The sequence below is a fragment of the Neovison vison genome, chromosome 11, assembly GCF_020171115.1.
Source record: "Neovison vison isolate M4711 chromosome 11, ASM_NN_V1, whole genome shotgun sequence".
Taxonomy (NCBI): Eukaryota; Metazoa; Chordata; class Mammalia; order Carnivora; family Mustelidae; genus Neogale; species Neogale vison.
Window position 1 is genome coordinate 113,901,890 of NC_058101.1, and position 14,175 is coordinate 113,916,064.

Consider the following 14,175-nt stretch of genomic DNA (forward strand, 5'->3'; position numbering starts at 1 on the left):
TATAATAATATTTACAACTCAGACATGTTTGCAACAACTTTTTGTGACTTACCATGAAAAAAAACTGAATGACATAATGGGTTATTTATGGCTATCCATAGTTCCACTACTTTAGAAGTTAAAAGGAAAAAACAAATCTTAATAAATGTCTTGTACTAATACACTTGGTACCAGGAAAAGGAGAGATTAGTGGGCCAATATAAACATAAATTGTAGAAAAAGGACTAAGTTTGCTGGGTCTGAATTTTATTCTCATTCCATAACATTTACGTAGCTTTGGAGATGGCTGAGTATAAAGTTATCCATATGTGATGCTATTTAGAAAAATGTTCCTAAGTTATCAATCCCATAAATTTGAAACCTTCCCATCTCAATAATTATATTTAATTTAAGCCTAACATGAGTTCATTCAGATTCTTAAGGGAGATATCAGAGGGGCTAAGAATGTGGCCTCTGGAGCCCAAATCTCTGGGCTTGAAACTTACCTCTAGCTCTTACTAGCTATACGGTCATAGGACTTTAGTTTGCATTTTTGTGCCCTATTTTCAACCTTCTAATGTCATTGATCCATCTCTCATAGGGCTTTTATAAGGACTAAATAACACATATAAAGTTTTTAACAGGTTCTTTCAAATAGTAGATGCTAATGTTGGTTCTTCCCTATTTCCCCTCTGGATCCACTCTGCCCTTCACTGCCCTGCTTTGTGTCCTGGCAGCCTGGCTGACCTTCACAGTCTTCCTTACTTGGGCTCCCTTGCTCCCTGACTTCTGGTTAGGTTTTCACCTGGAGACAGTGAAGGGATGGAAAGACAGAAGAAGGAAAATTGACGTAACCCCTCTCCCCACTTCCTCCCTGCTTGATTGTGGTTTGACAGTGACTTTCCATACAGAAATAGGATGGAGAAAGTCACTGTCAAACTTTCTCCATCCTCTTTCTGTATGGAAAGTCACAGCTACTATTGAATGGCTTCCCACGGTTCTAGCTGTTGCCAAATCTTAGTACTACCACCTCGCCATGCCCCATCAGATTTCAGGGTAGTCAAGACTTGCTGTGCAGCTAGGCCTGTGCACCTAGCCTATTTAGCTAGGTGCATTAACATCCCTTGTTGAATCCTTTAACCCTATTTATATCCTTGTTAATGGATATATTAACTTTTATTTGTATTGGTCAAATACCTTTTTTTTTAAAATTACTTCATTCTTTATTATCAAATGATCAAGATTAACAGTTCAAAAGTGAAGATATTTACTTACTACCAATAAAATCATTATAACTCTTTTTTATAACTTTTAATAGTCATTTTATGATTTTTATATTTTATTTTATTATTTTTTAAAAATTTCTTTTCAGCGTAACAGTATTCATTGTTTTTGCACCACACCCAGTGCTCCATACAATCTGTGCCCTCCCTAATACCCACCACCTTGTTCCTCCAACCTCCCACCCCCCGCCCCTTCAAGACCCTCAGGTTGTTTTTCAGAGTCCATAGTCTGTCATGGTTCACCTCCCCTTCCAATTTCCTTCAACTCCCTTCTCCTCTCCATTTCCCTATGTCCTCCATGCTATTTGTTATGCTCCACAAATAAGTGAAACCATATGATAATTGACTCCCTCTGCTTGACTTATTTCACTCAGCATCATCTCTTCCAGTCCCGTCCATGTTGCTACAAAAGTTGGGTATTCATCCTTTCTGATAGGGGCATAATTCTCTTTAGTTAAGCATTTGTGTATACCATTTATTTCCAACAGGATAATAAGTGGTATGGAGCTGAATTATTTGGTTTAAAATAAGTATCAGAGTATTTCTTTCAAGTCAATGAAATATCATTAACGGTGACAGGAATGGGGGTTTCAAAACTTGGGTAGAGAAAATCAATTTTATTAACCTGTGTGTCATTATAGCATAAATGTCCTCAGCACTAAAGGAGGTATGTGTAGAACTGGAGCTAGATTGCAGTTAGGATGGAGTAAAGATTAAGGGATCTCCCCTCAGGGGCTTTACACATGAAACCTCCTTTTCCTTCTCCCTTCTTGATAGTGTTGGAGGCAAGTTCATGGAATACAAGAAAGTGGTGTTTACGTGGCCAAATCAAGTTCAGTATAAACCAAATCTAAGTTTTGGGGTTTAGTAGGCATCAAGATTTGGGAGTTGCTGGGTGGATTGAGGGGAGAGTCATTAGCCTTCTTAGCAGAAGCCTGCAAAGCCACATAAGTAAGAGTTAGACCTGGAAGAGTGATTGTGGGAAATAAATAAGGTCATGGCTGGTTCCATGCAAACAGAATTATGAGAGGAAACAGTAAGCCTATAAAATAATTGAGTATAATGGCTACATATTGCGGGAGTATAATAAGTGTAAGGATCTTTTACACACTGATAAATCCACATTGCCTCACAGAAGACCTGGAAAAACATTGTTTGCATGTCTCCACTAACTAAAATGTCTGGGATCTGTGCAGGGCTGAGCTTACAGGACATGGAGGCCCTTATGAGTCATGAAAGTGAGACTGAGACATGAACGCATTACCATTGTATGAAGCAATACATGTATCGCAATTTCATGCATGACAATAATTTTGTTCAGTCTGGACATAAACTTACAATAATTTGCCATATGAAGTTTTCCTGATAAAACTCACTGTCATCTTATTCAGAGTTAAGAATTTTTAACCCTCAAGCCAAATAAAGTCCTATAGATACCTGAATTTTCATACTTATCATAGTAGGAGTAGAGAGAGTATAATATAATGTTAAGAGGGAAGAAGTTAAGAGGTCTGGAGTCACTTTGACTTCCTGGATTTGAATCCTAACTCTCTCTATATACTAACTCAGTATATACGCCACATTTTTTTTTTCCAACCAACCTCTGCATGTCCCAGTTTCCTCTTCGTCATCCTTGGACTCAGAGAAGTACTTATTTCTTGGAAATACTGTAAGGACTAAATAAAACAATACAGGCTAATAACTTCATAAAATATTTGGTATATAGTAAGTACCTAACAGTTCTTGCCTGGTTTTCTTTTTGTATGTGCATCTCCCAACAAGATTCTTTGTGTACCCTGAGGTATGAGTATACATATAAGGTGAATACATATACCTACATAATAGATATGTAATGTATTAAGTACATGTATTATTCTTTTTATATCCATTACTAAGTCTATCAGACAGTAAAGTATTAAATAAATATTTGCTTAGTGACTAAATGAGGTTAGCTAGCCTTAGAAATCTGAATCTCAAAGATAAAAACAATGTAGATATATTGTCTTTCTTGAAGTTTTCTCCTGACATTCTATGTTAATCACTAGAAAAGAGACTATTAATAGTTCATTGCACTTTAAATGTCTGTCTTTTTTTTTAAATAATAGCACATTGATGCCATTGCATACCCACAACCTTGGGTGCATTCAGAATCACCATCACATTCAAGTTGTCAAGTATTCATAATATTTGCCAAAAAAGTAAAAATCTTATCAAAATAATAGCTAAGAATAAATTATAGGCACCAAAAAAGAGGGATAGACTACTCATTTGAATATGCTCTTACAGAGAATAATACAGATCTCTTTTTTTTTAAGATTTTATTTTTATTTATTTGAGAGAGAGGCAGTGAGAGAGAGCATGAGCAAGGAGGTCAGAGGGAGAAGGACTCCCCATGGAGCTGGGAGCCCCATGCGGGACTCAATCCCAGGACTCCAGGATCATGACATGAGCCGAAGGCAGTCGTCCAACCAACTGAGCTACCCAGGCATCCCAATACAGATATCTTTTTAAACAATGAAATTATGTTGAGTCCACTTAATTTGTATTGAACAATGTATAAAGGGGCAGACCTTGCTGTTATAAACTTTGCTATATACTCAATAGGCAGCAATTAAAAAAAAGAAACCATGTTTCTTCCATCTACAAATTCTGCAGTTTATTCAGCCTATAGAAAAGACTTTTTCAAATTTAAAAACAAGGAGGCTTTTCTAAGGAAAAATAAAGTTAACCACCATGGACATTTTGAAACTGACTATAGAGTAGCATAAGCCTAAACTCATAGAAATAACAAGGGAGAATCCATATTTTCCTGCTTTATGGGTATTTAGACAGTATCCATTTGAGTATTTTACTGTTTAAAATATTTTTACATGTAATTTTATATGCTTATTAAAAGGAAAAATAATAATATACAGAATGATGATATAGTTGCCATTTGATTCTAAGTAAATGTAATTGTAATAAATATTTTACATGTATAATTCCATTTAATCACTAGATGGTAAGCTTCATAAAGACAAAATCATATCTATCCATTCCTTTATTCATCAGTGAAACCCAGTCATCAGCAATGAGCTTGAATAGAGTTGACTCTCAAGAAATATCTACTAAACAATAGTTTATGATCTTTCCTTTGAAGTAGGTTCTTGCTACGTTTTAGTCTGCCAATGTTTGATTATTACTGAGTGTACTACATTTTGTCAACTCTACCCTTGCTTGGCATGATTAATCTTATCTATGCAGATTTATAGAGACAAAATGCCTGAGGGAGATCTTTATCTTGTACAGCAAACTGGGCCTAAAATGTCTCAGAAAGAAAATTACAAAAACACTGTAATTAAAAGCAAAGCCTACAAAAATCTGATTCTGATCCATATAAATTGAAGATCAGAAAATATAACCATTGAACATATCTTTGAAAGCACAGTCGGGATGTGTTAAAAGTTCTTTAAAGATTAATGCATCACCAAAAACATAAAGAAATGAAGGATAAAGTAACTTCTAGAAGCCAGAACCACACGGCTCAGATCAGACTTACCAGAACGGTCACCACACGTAGAACCACTCCACGCATGTTATTCTCTAGTTTCTTGTCAGTCAGTGACCCATTCAGCCCTGTGACAGGATTCCAGCACCCAAGCTGAAAGGTAAAATAGCTTGGTCACTTTCCTGCCTGAAGAACAGTCCAATCACCTATGCAAAAGTCTTGCAGAAAACTGTGTGATATCTCTTGAAATAACTGGTATAGGAAAGGTCCTGCACAGGTTTTCTTTTTCTTTTTTTTTTTTTAAGATTTTATTTATTTATTTGACAGACAGAGATCACAAGTAGGCAGAGAGGCAGGCAGAGAGAGAGGAGGAAGCAGGCTCTCCACCAAGCAGAGAGCTCGATGCGGGGCTTGATCCCAGGACCCTGAGATCATGACCCGAGCCGAAGGCAGAGGCCTAACCCACTGAGCCACCCAGGCGCCCCACAGGTTTTCTTTTTTAATAGCAAATGAAGCAATCAGAAATTCCATTTCCCACTCTTAAATATCATTATATGGCATACAACAGAATCCAGTATGTTTCAGGAGACTCACTAAGGACATGGACTTAATAAGGAGTGATAATACACCAATAACTCAGTCCCAGTAATGCACTAATTAGAAAAATAATAGTGCATATAATTCTAGTATAATATCTGTTATTAATATATCAATTATTGTACAAGTTAGATTCTTATAGTTTCAATGGTTTTAATTAGATATTACACTGCTTTTATTGGAAAAAACAAGATTTTTAATACAGTTAGAACGTTTACTGTTTTTATTTGAGGGGCAAAATCATGTATATGGCTTTGGTGTTTTCAAGTATTCACAGTACATTCAACAATATAATTTGCCTTTTTGGTCAGTGCTATCGATTTCCTTGGAATATTTTGGCAGCTGCCTTTTCCTTAAAGTCTTGCAGCAATTCACTGCTCTTTACAATCCAAATACTGGTTTAATTTTACATCCTCATGTGGTTCTCAGCTCTTGTAATATCTAAATCTGAGAGCTCACAGTTTTAAAATCACTGCCTATAAGTCACAACACATAAAAACTGGTAACTCTCAATTCAGAAATAAGGAGGGAAAAAAAGAGATATTGTGACTTGAATTAGCAGATAACTCAAAAAGCAAAGCTGCAAAGAGAATCCCATAATGCTCATCTTGGGAAGATGTCATGCTATTAATTCTGATACTAGATCATGAGCTTTCACTTTGAGGAACCTATTCCATTTGCATGCTTTAAAAATATAACAATCCTTTAGTCATATTTGGAGACTGCTCTGATTGACTGAATGGTTTATAGGGGCACCTGGCTATTTGTGCTGCTTCCTCCTGAAGACTGATTTATTTCCTCACATTGCATTTTGTTTGTGGCTTTCAAAGTTGGCAACACGATGGCAAGTCTCCTTCATAAATATAAGATTTGGGTGCTTCCTATTAAAACTCAGGCTTCTCTTTGAGTCCCCAAGAGGTGTTTAATTAAGAAACCTAAAATGTACACAATATATTTTAAGAGAAGGGATGTCACAATATAAACAAAAAGCCAGCTTTTTCTGTATTAAATTAATTTGGAAAAGGCTGATAATTGTAGGTTTCAACTACAAAAACACATTAAATTCATACAATGATATGTCATTCTTAGTTACCTAAAAAGTCTAATTAGAACTTAGATCTAATTAGCAGATCCAAATGTGCTGAAAGTCTAATTATCAGAGATATTGTAGTCCTCTTGCCCAATTTAGAACCTTACGGAATTTCTTTCGATCTTTTGTTCTCTTCTCAGGTCAACCAAAGTCTATGTTCAATTACATTCCTTGATGTGCGCTTTTTCTAGTAACTTTTTCAAGAAGATTTTATTTTCTTAGACTAAATACTGGTGAGAAAAGTGGTTTACAACGTTAAGTGAAGGGCTGCTACACTATCCACCTTTTGCAGTTCTATTCCTTAATTCCAAGCTTACTGAATAGCTTTTAGGACATCATGTTGTTCAAGGTAAATATGGCTAAGTTACCAAAGTAAATACAAGCATTTCTTTTTCTTTTCTTTCTTTTTTTTTTTTTTTTTTTTTTTTTTGGTCTTCCTTGGTGAACCTACTGCTAGTTTGACTAAATTAATGACATCTTATGTATGCCAACTTGGCCATAGGATTTGGGTGTATTGACCAGTCAAAATGTATACTAGTGGAATAACAATAAGGCTTGCTGTCTGAACAGTCTGTCTGAACAATGCTCTGGACAAACATTTAAAAATATATAATTTCTGGCTTCTTAATTACATCTTCCTTTAATCATAACTAAATATAGTCAGTGGTTTAAAAATTATAAGGCACTCAAACATTTGAGATTTTGAAATAACAAAAACATTTGTCTTCAGACCTGGGCAATAACTTACACATTTGTATACATATATAATGTGTGTATATATATATATATATATATATATATATAATGTCTCTTCTCACTTAAAAAAAAATATTCAGCCAAGTTCTTTCTCATATATATTACAAGACATCGTTTTCTCCTCTGCCTGATGATCTGATGATTTTTTTCCATTTCTATTTTCTCTCTCTCTTCTCCCCTTTTGCATGCGATTTGACTCACGTGTCTTTCAATCATAGCACTTGTAAAGTTGTTTCTCTTCATCATAACAGCAGTTGGGATTTTAGGATTGGTAACACCTTTTACTTAATTCAGTTCTTCATATGTACATAATCTAACACTTAAAGGTAGTTGAATATTAGCTACAGACGCCAAGAGCTAGGAATTTCAGAGACTGAATTTGAGTTAAAGTTTAGGACAGTTTATCTGGAAAACTAGAAATAAAATATATCCACTTGTCACATGTCAAAATGGGACAAAACAAAGAAATCATTCAGAAGTTAAAATAATGCTTATTTCCTATATTGAATAGAACTTTTTTTTTTTTGCATTTTTTGGAATAATTTCTAAGTATTAGCCATGACACTGAGCTCTTTATACCTGATCTCATTTAGACCTCAAAATAACTTTATGAGAAGGTGTTATTATAATTTTTATATTATAAACATAGAAACTAAGGGCTTATCTAAAGTCACATAAGTACTAAGAGATGAAACTAGGATTTAAAATAGTGCTTTTAAAAAGTCCAGATTTGGGATGCCTGGATGGTTCAGCCTTCAGCTCAGGTCCAGGTCATGACCTCCAGGTCCTGGGATCTAGCCCCTTACTGGGTTCCTTGCTTAGCAGGGAGTCTCCTTCTCCCTCTCCTTCTGCCCCTCCCCTGCTTGAGCTCTCTCTCTCTCTCTCTCTCTCTCAGGTAAATAAATACAATCTTTAAAAAAATAAAAGTTTAGGTTCAGTGGTTTCAATGCAGTGCAGTTTTATAGCTTATGAATTTTTTTATAAATATGATCTATTTAAGGTAGGTAGAGAAAATACTATTCTTATATTTTAGTCAAAAAATTAAGGCTTAGAATTGTTAACTGGCTTCCTCAATATAACAGCTGGTGAATTCACATTCTGGCAATATAACTGAAAAGGCTTATCATCATCATCATCATCGTCATCATTTTTATCAAAGAAATTATAACATGTACATAATGCATAGTATACGTTAATCTTCTGGGGTCTTTACTTGTATTAATTAATTTACTTCTCAAAACAATGCAGTGAGAAAGGCAACATTATTATCTCCATTCAGCAGAAGGGAAAACTGAAGATTGAGAGGTTGTGCTCCTTCCACTGTGTTATCTTTTATTCACTTAATCAGTCATGAGGTATTGAGTAGAATAAGGAAAGCAGCAGAAAAATGAAATGGACAAGAGATTCTTAAAACATTTCTGGAAATCTCTATGTTGCATCACCAAATTACTAAAGATAAGTGTGGAACACATTTCATTTACCGAAAGGTCTGTTGATATTTCTCAAAATATACACCAGAGATAAATGAGGAAATAAACAATAGCATTACATAGAGAAAATGCTGATTATTTTTCAAGTTTTAAGATTCCTTAATTTCTCTTCATAGCCACTCATCTCCCTGAGGTTCCTTTCAAGTTTTTCTGTTTGATTGTAATAACTCCTTCCAATAATAAGCAATACAAATGAATTAGGTTGACACAAATTCAAAGTGAATTTGTATCTACAGTGGGTCATATTCCTTGCAGCGTAGCAAGATTGACACAGTGATTTAAAAAAAACAAAAACAAAAACCTGGAAGAATTTCATTTAAGTTCCAGTGTGAAGCTTATCTAACAACTTCCTTGGTTTCATTGTTAGAAATTCTAACTTGATTTCTCTGGGTATGTGGAGAAGGTTGTTTTTGTCCGACTGTGTTTTTATTTTTGTTCCCCCCCCAACACCCTGCTTTTTTTAAACAATGAGGCCAGGGACTAATAAAGATAATGCACACAGACTCTTATTTATAATACTATGTAGTCAGCTGAGCACTTTCTAAGTAAAAAATAATAAAAGTAGCCCCTGCAGCACATGAGATTTACAGAAAGTCATACTGTGGATGGCAAAACAGGATTCAGTGTCTCCCATGGTCTGACAGTCTAGAGAAAATTTAGAAGGGATTAAAAAAATAAAGACCAATTCAATTTCCTTTCAATTACAGTATATCGATTTCCTGTAGCATTATCTGGTTATTGCTGAAAGTCGGTTTAAAATCTTAAAAATGCTTAATGCTTTAATTATCCCCTTCATTGGAGCTTTAGCGACCATAATCTCGTTGCTCTCTGTTAAAATCAATGTAGCATCTTGTGTTCAACAAAACGGTTGATGTATTTGCAAGAGGACAGTAATAGGTTCCTGACACGATGCATCATGCTGTGAGCAAATGACCAAGTTTTAGATATTTACTCTTTTCTTCTCAATATTTCCTCTTTTCATTTGTTCATGGGCTTTAAAGGATGACGTTTGACTAGGTTTTGCATCCCTATTTTTCCGGCAGTGTTACAATGTCAAAAAAGAGCTGGACTGTTCGACTTTAATTTTACGCTTAATAGTTACAGGCCTTAATCACAGGAGTCAAGAGAGCTCTTAATTGAATACCAAATGGAATTCCCTACATTTATTAGCTTGTATTCATATGGAACAAACGAAGACTGGCTCCAGTACGGAAGCTCCAGCTGCAGGACACAACATATCAGGCTGTGTGCTGCCTGCCCCTGCATTGCCTTTACTTGCTTTCCCAGCCTTTAAAGGAAAAAAGGGAACAATAAGCACAGGCAAAGTAGCTGGAAGCTACCCATTTAGAAATGCACAGCATTTATTTGGTAGGTATTACTTCTATAATGGGATAGAAAGTGTAAAAAGAAATACATATGGCAGGTTGGCTCAGATACATGTTTTATAGAGTTAAATTGGGATGTTTCTTTTCTTTGATATGTACAGGAATGTAGTGTGTCATTAATCTCTCCAATAATAATTTTGTTGGTGATATTTCCACCTTAAAACAGGTTCAATTTGTAAGACTTTCTCTCTAGGGGATGATTATTGCCTCCTCAGATTCTATTCCTACAGCTTGGTCATTACCATGAAGTAGTAGATGTTCTTCAGATTATGTGAAATAGCACTTGAGTTTCCTTTAGGAGAATATATCTTTGGGGGAAAAAAAAATCAGAAAGAAATATCCCCTGATTCCACTGCTTACATTTCCCTGTATTGCTGCTGAAAACAAAATTTCTGCACCATGTAATGATACATATAAAATAAGAAGAACTTAGCTGATTTCTGCAAATGAAGAATATAAACATGAGAAGCTATAGACATGAAAAAATAGCTTAAAGATATTTTATGCAGCTATAATAACTACTCACAGTATCACCTGGCATTTAATTGATTAATATTTTACCATTGTTATAAGTTTTCCCTTCTTTTATAATTCTTTTTGGTGTAAAATTACTGTTACACTATATTTAGAGGCAGTATATCATAGCGGCTAAAACCAGAAACTCTAGAAACAGACTGCTTAGGTTCAAGCACCTACCCTACTCTGACACTTGCTGGGCATCTGTCATTGGGCCTCAGTTTTCTCACCTCTCAAATGGTCATAATTAAAGTGACTTCCTCACAGGGTTGGTGGGATTATTAACTGACTTCATATATGTCAAGTATTTAGAAGTGTTCCTGGCACATAAAGACTAAAGAAGTGTTAATTATCATCCCTGTAAAATCAGCCCTCATTTTTCTAGCTCACCCTCATTGTTTGGAGTTCCTTACTAGTTTCAGTGAGGAAGCATACCTCTAAAGCTGTGGTTCTCAACTTCGGCTGCATATTAGAATCACCTGAAGATTTTTTTTTTTTTTTAAAGATTTTTTATTTATTTACTCGACAGACAGAGATCACAAGTAGGTAGAGAACCAGGCAGACAGAGAGAGGGAAAGCAGGCTCCCTGCTGAGCAGAGAGCCCAATGTGGGGCCCGATCCCAGGACCCTGAGATCATGACCCGAGCCGAAGGCAGAGGCTTAACCCACTGAGCCACCCAGGTGCCCCAGAATCACCTGAAGATTTTAAAAACTTCTGATATATCAGCACAAACCCAGAACAATTAAGTCCAAATCTCCAGGGATGGGATCCAGGCATGGGTATTATTTATGGCTCTCCAGGTAATTTCAACCTCTAGCTAAGATTGAGAAATCCTGCACTAAAACTTGCTTTAACACCCAGGGAATGCAGTCTCATAGAAGGCCTACTTATCTCATTGACTGAAGGCATCGTTTTTACTGGCTTCCTTTACACAAGCTAACTAGGGACACTTTCTCAAAAAACAAGCAATTTTATTTTTCTTGTTCTAGATAAAAGGAGGTTATAAACTCTGTGAAGTCAGAATGATGTTTACCTTGTCTACTGTTGTACTCCTAGTCCTTATCACAGTATTGATATATTAGAACATGGTAGGTCCCAATAGACATCTGATAAATTAATGCATTCATTAAAACTCCTATTATCCTCTTTCTTCTCCTTCTTTTTCTCTTACTTCTTCTTCTTCTTCTTTTTTTTTTTTTTTTTCATTTTTCTGTCTCTCTAGTTCAAACTGAATGAAAAAGCAAAACATCCCCTGAGATCGTATCCTGGTATCATACCGTGCTGTTGCCAATTTTATAAATTCTTCTGGGTGATTCCCTTCACTCAAATTCTACTAGCTTTCCTTTTTTTTTTTTTCCTGATCATATTTTTTTTCTAATAATATTTTAGCATTAAAACCTGATAAAACTTGCTGGATTTTCTTCTCTTTCATTCTTTGCTATCTCTCGATGTTTTAAAACCACATTAGAATTCTCTTTCTTTTCTTGTCCATTACATAATTAACCACTTAAAGTCAGGGGTACCATCTTTATCATCTTTTTGTGCCCAGTGCCTAGTACAGTGTTTTACATAAGTAAAAAATTTATTTTTTTTGAAATTACAAAGTTAAGGTACACTTAAGTTTAATGTAAAGCATTTCTATTGTATTGTAGATCTTTGTTGCCAAACAATCTAAAATATGAAGTCTGGACATCTTTACATATTTTACTATCTCTCCAATATTTATGCTTAGATAACTCAAAGTCACCTCAAATATCTAGAAATTAAACTCAGGGCACCTCGGTGTTTCAGTCCGTTAAATGTCTGCCTTCATCTCAGGTCATGATCCCAGTGTCCTGGGTTAGAGCCCCGCATTGAGCTCCCTGCTCATTGGAAAGCCTGTTTCTCCCTCTCTTGCTGCTCCCCTGCTTGTGCTTTCTCTCTCTCTGTCAAATGAATAAATAAAATCTTAAAAAATAATACTAATAAAAGATTAAACTCATAATCTACCCCCACCATCCATCCTTCCACTAGCTAAAAACTAACGAATCTGTTTTACAACCACACATATCTAATCTATTGCCAATCTGCCAATTTCCCTTCCAAAAACACACTCCTGAATCCATTTAGCTCCATCTCCTTGCCACCACCCTCGTCCAAGTTAACTCCATTGCTTCTCTTTTACAATCCTCCCTCTGTGTTGTAACATAAATATAAATTTAGATATGACGCCCTCTGTCTAAAATCTTTACATAGTCTTCCATCATTATCAAGAGAAAAACCAAACTTCTAATGTGGCCAACCAAGGTCTGTGTGATTTGTCACATTTTACATTCACAATCTCAGGTCACACCACATTCTCTCTCAGCGTTTGAAAGCCAACCGTATTCATTTTTTTAAATAAAGATTTTATTTATTTATTTGACAGACAGAGATCACAAGTAGGCAGAGAGGCAGGCAGAGAAGAGGGGGAGGCAGGCTCCCTGCTGAGCAGAGAGCCTGATGTGGGGCTCGACTCCAGTATCCTGGTATCATGACCTGAGCCAAAGGCAGAGGTATTAACCCACTGAGCCACCCAGGCAGCCCCGCTGTATTCGTTTTCTTTCAGTTTCTTGAGTTAGACATAATCCTCCTGCCTTAAGGATTTAAACATTATTTCTCAAATATTAAAGTATATCAGAACTACTTGGGAGTGAAAACCAAAACAAACAAAAACAATACCACAGCTATATGCCATGAAAATTAAATCAGAATTTCTGGGCATGAAATCCAGACACTTGTATTTTTTAAAGTTTCCAAGATGGGGCACCTGGGTGTCTCAGTTGGTTAGGTGGGTGACTGACTTTTGGTTTCAGCTCAAGTCTTGATCTCAGGGTTGGGATATTGAGGCCCATGGCATTGGACTCTGCACTTACTGGAGAGTCTGCTTGGGGATGCCTCTCTTTCCCTCTCCCTCTGCGTCCCCCACTTCCACATGGGTGCATGTGCGCTCTCTCTCTCAAATAAGTAAATAAATCTTAAAAAAAAGTTTCCAAGGTGATTGTGAAGTGTAGCCAAATTTGAGAAACAATGGTTTTGATAATATAGCTTTCTTTGATTGGAAAAATCTAGACACCTGACATTCTTCAACGACTTACTGAATTCACTCTTACTCATCTTTTAGATCTCAATGTAAACATCTATAGGTTAGTATAAATCTTCCCTGACTACCTGTCTCCATCTCCCAGGTTAGCTCTGGTCCCTCCAATGTAGTATCATGTTCCTCTCCTTCAAAGATTAACATTTATTATACTAATTATCTGTAAGTTTCCATTAAATCAGGAAAAATTACTGTTTTTGTCTCCCCACTACCTTCTTAAATACATAATTCCTGGCACAAAGTGGGACTTCCATTCTTATTGACTACTAAAACAAATTTAGATGATTTTTAAACAGGAAGCTTCATACATCTTGCAGTGATTGTTGATTATTTTTAAAACAATGCCTTAAATGAGGATCTCAGTAGATAGCCAAGATGTTATGCTGGTAGCTACTGAATTTTTGTTTGTTTTTTGGAAATGTAGATTTGCAACTCTCATTCTTCCTGAGTACAGAAAGGATAAGCTTTATATA

The 14,175-nt window shown here is 35.7% G+C and overlaps 1 protein-coding gene across 1 annotated transcript in view; it reads right to left on the bottom strand.

Annotated features, from left to right (window-relative positions):
- Nucleotides 1-14,175, bottom strand: part of GRID2 (glutamate ionotropic receptor delta type subunit 2) — a 1,460,772-nt gene that overhangs the window by 338,960 nt on the left and 1,107,637 nt on the right. Inside the window, exon 9 of the mRNA XM_044224485.1 lies at nucleotides 4,801-4,902. Coding sequence (XP_044080420.1) covers nucleotides 4,801-4,902 — 102 coding nt within the window. The remainder of the gene's footprint in view (nucleotides 1-4,800; nucleotides 4,903-14,175) is intronic.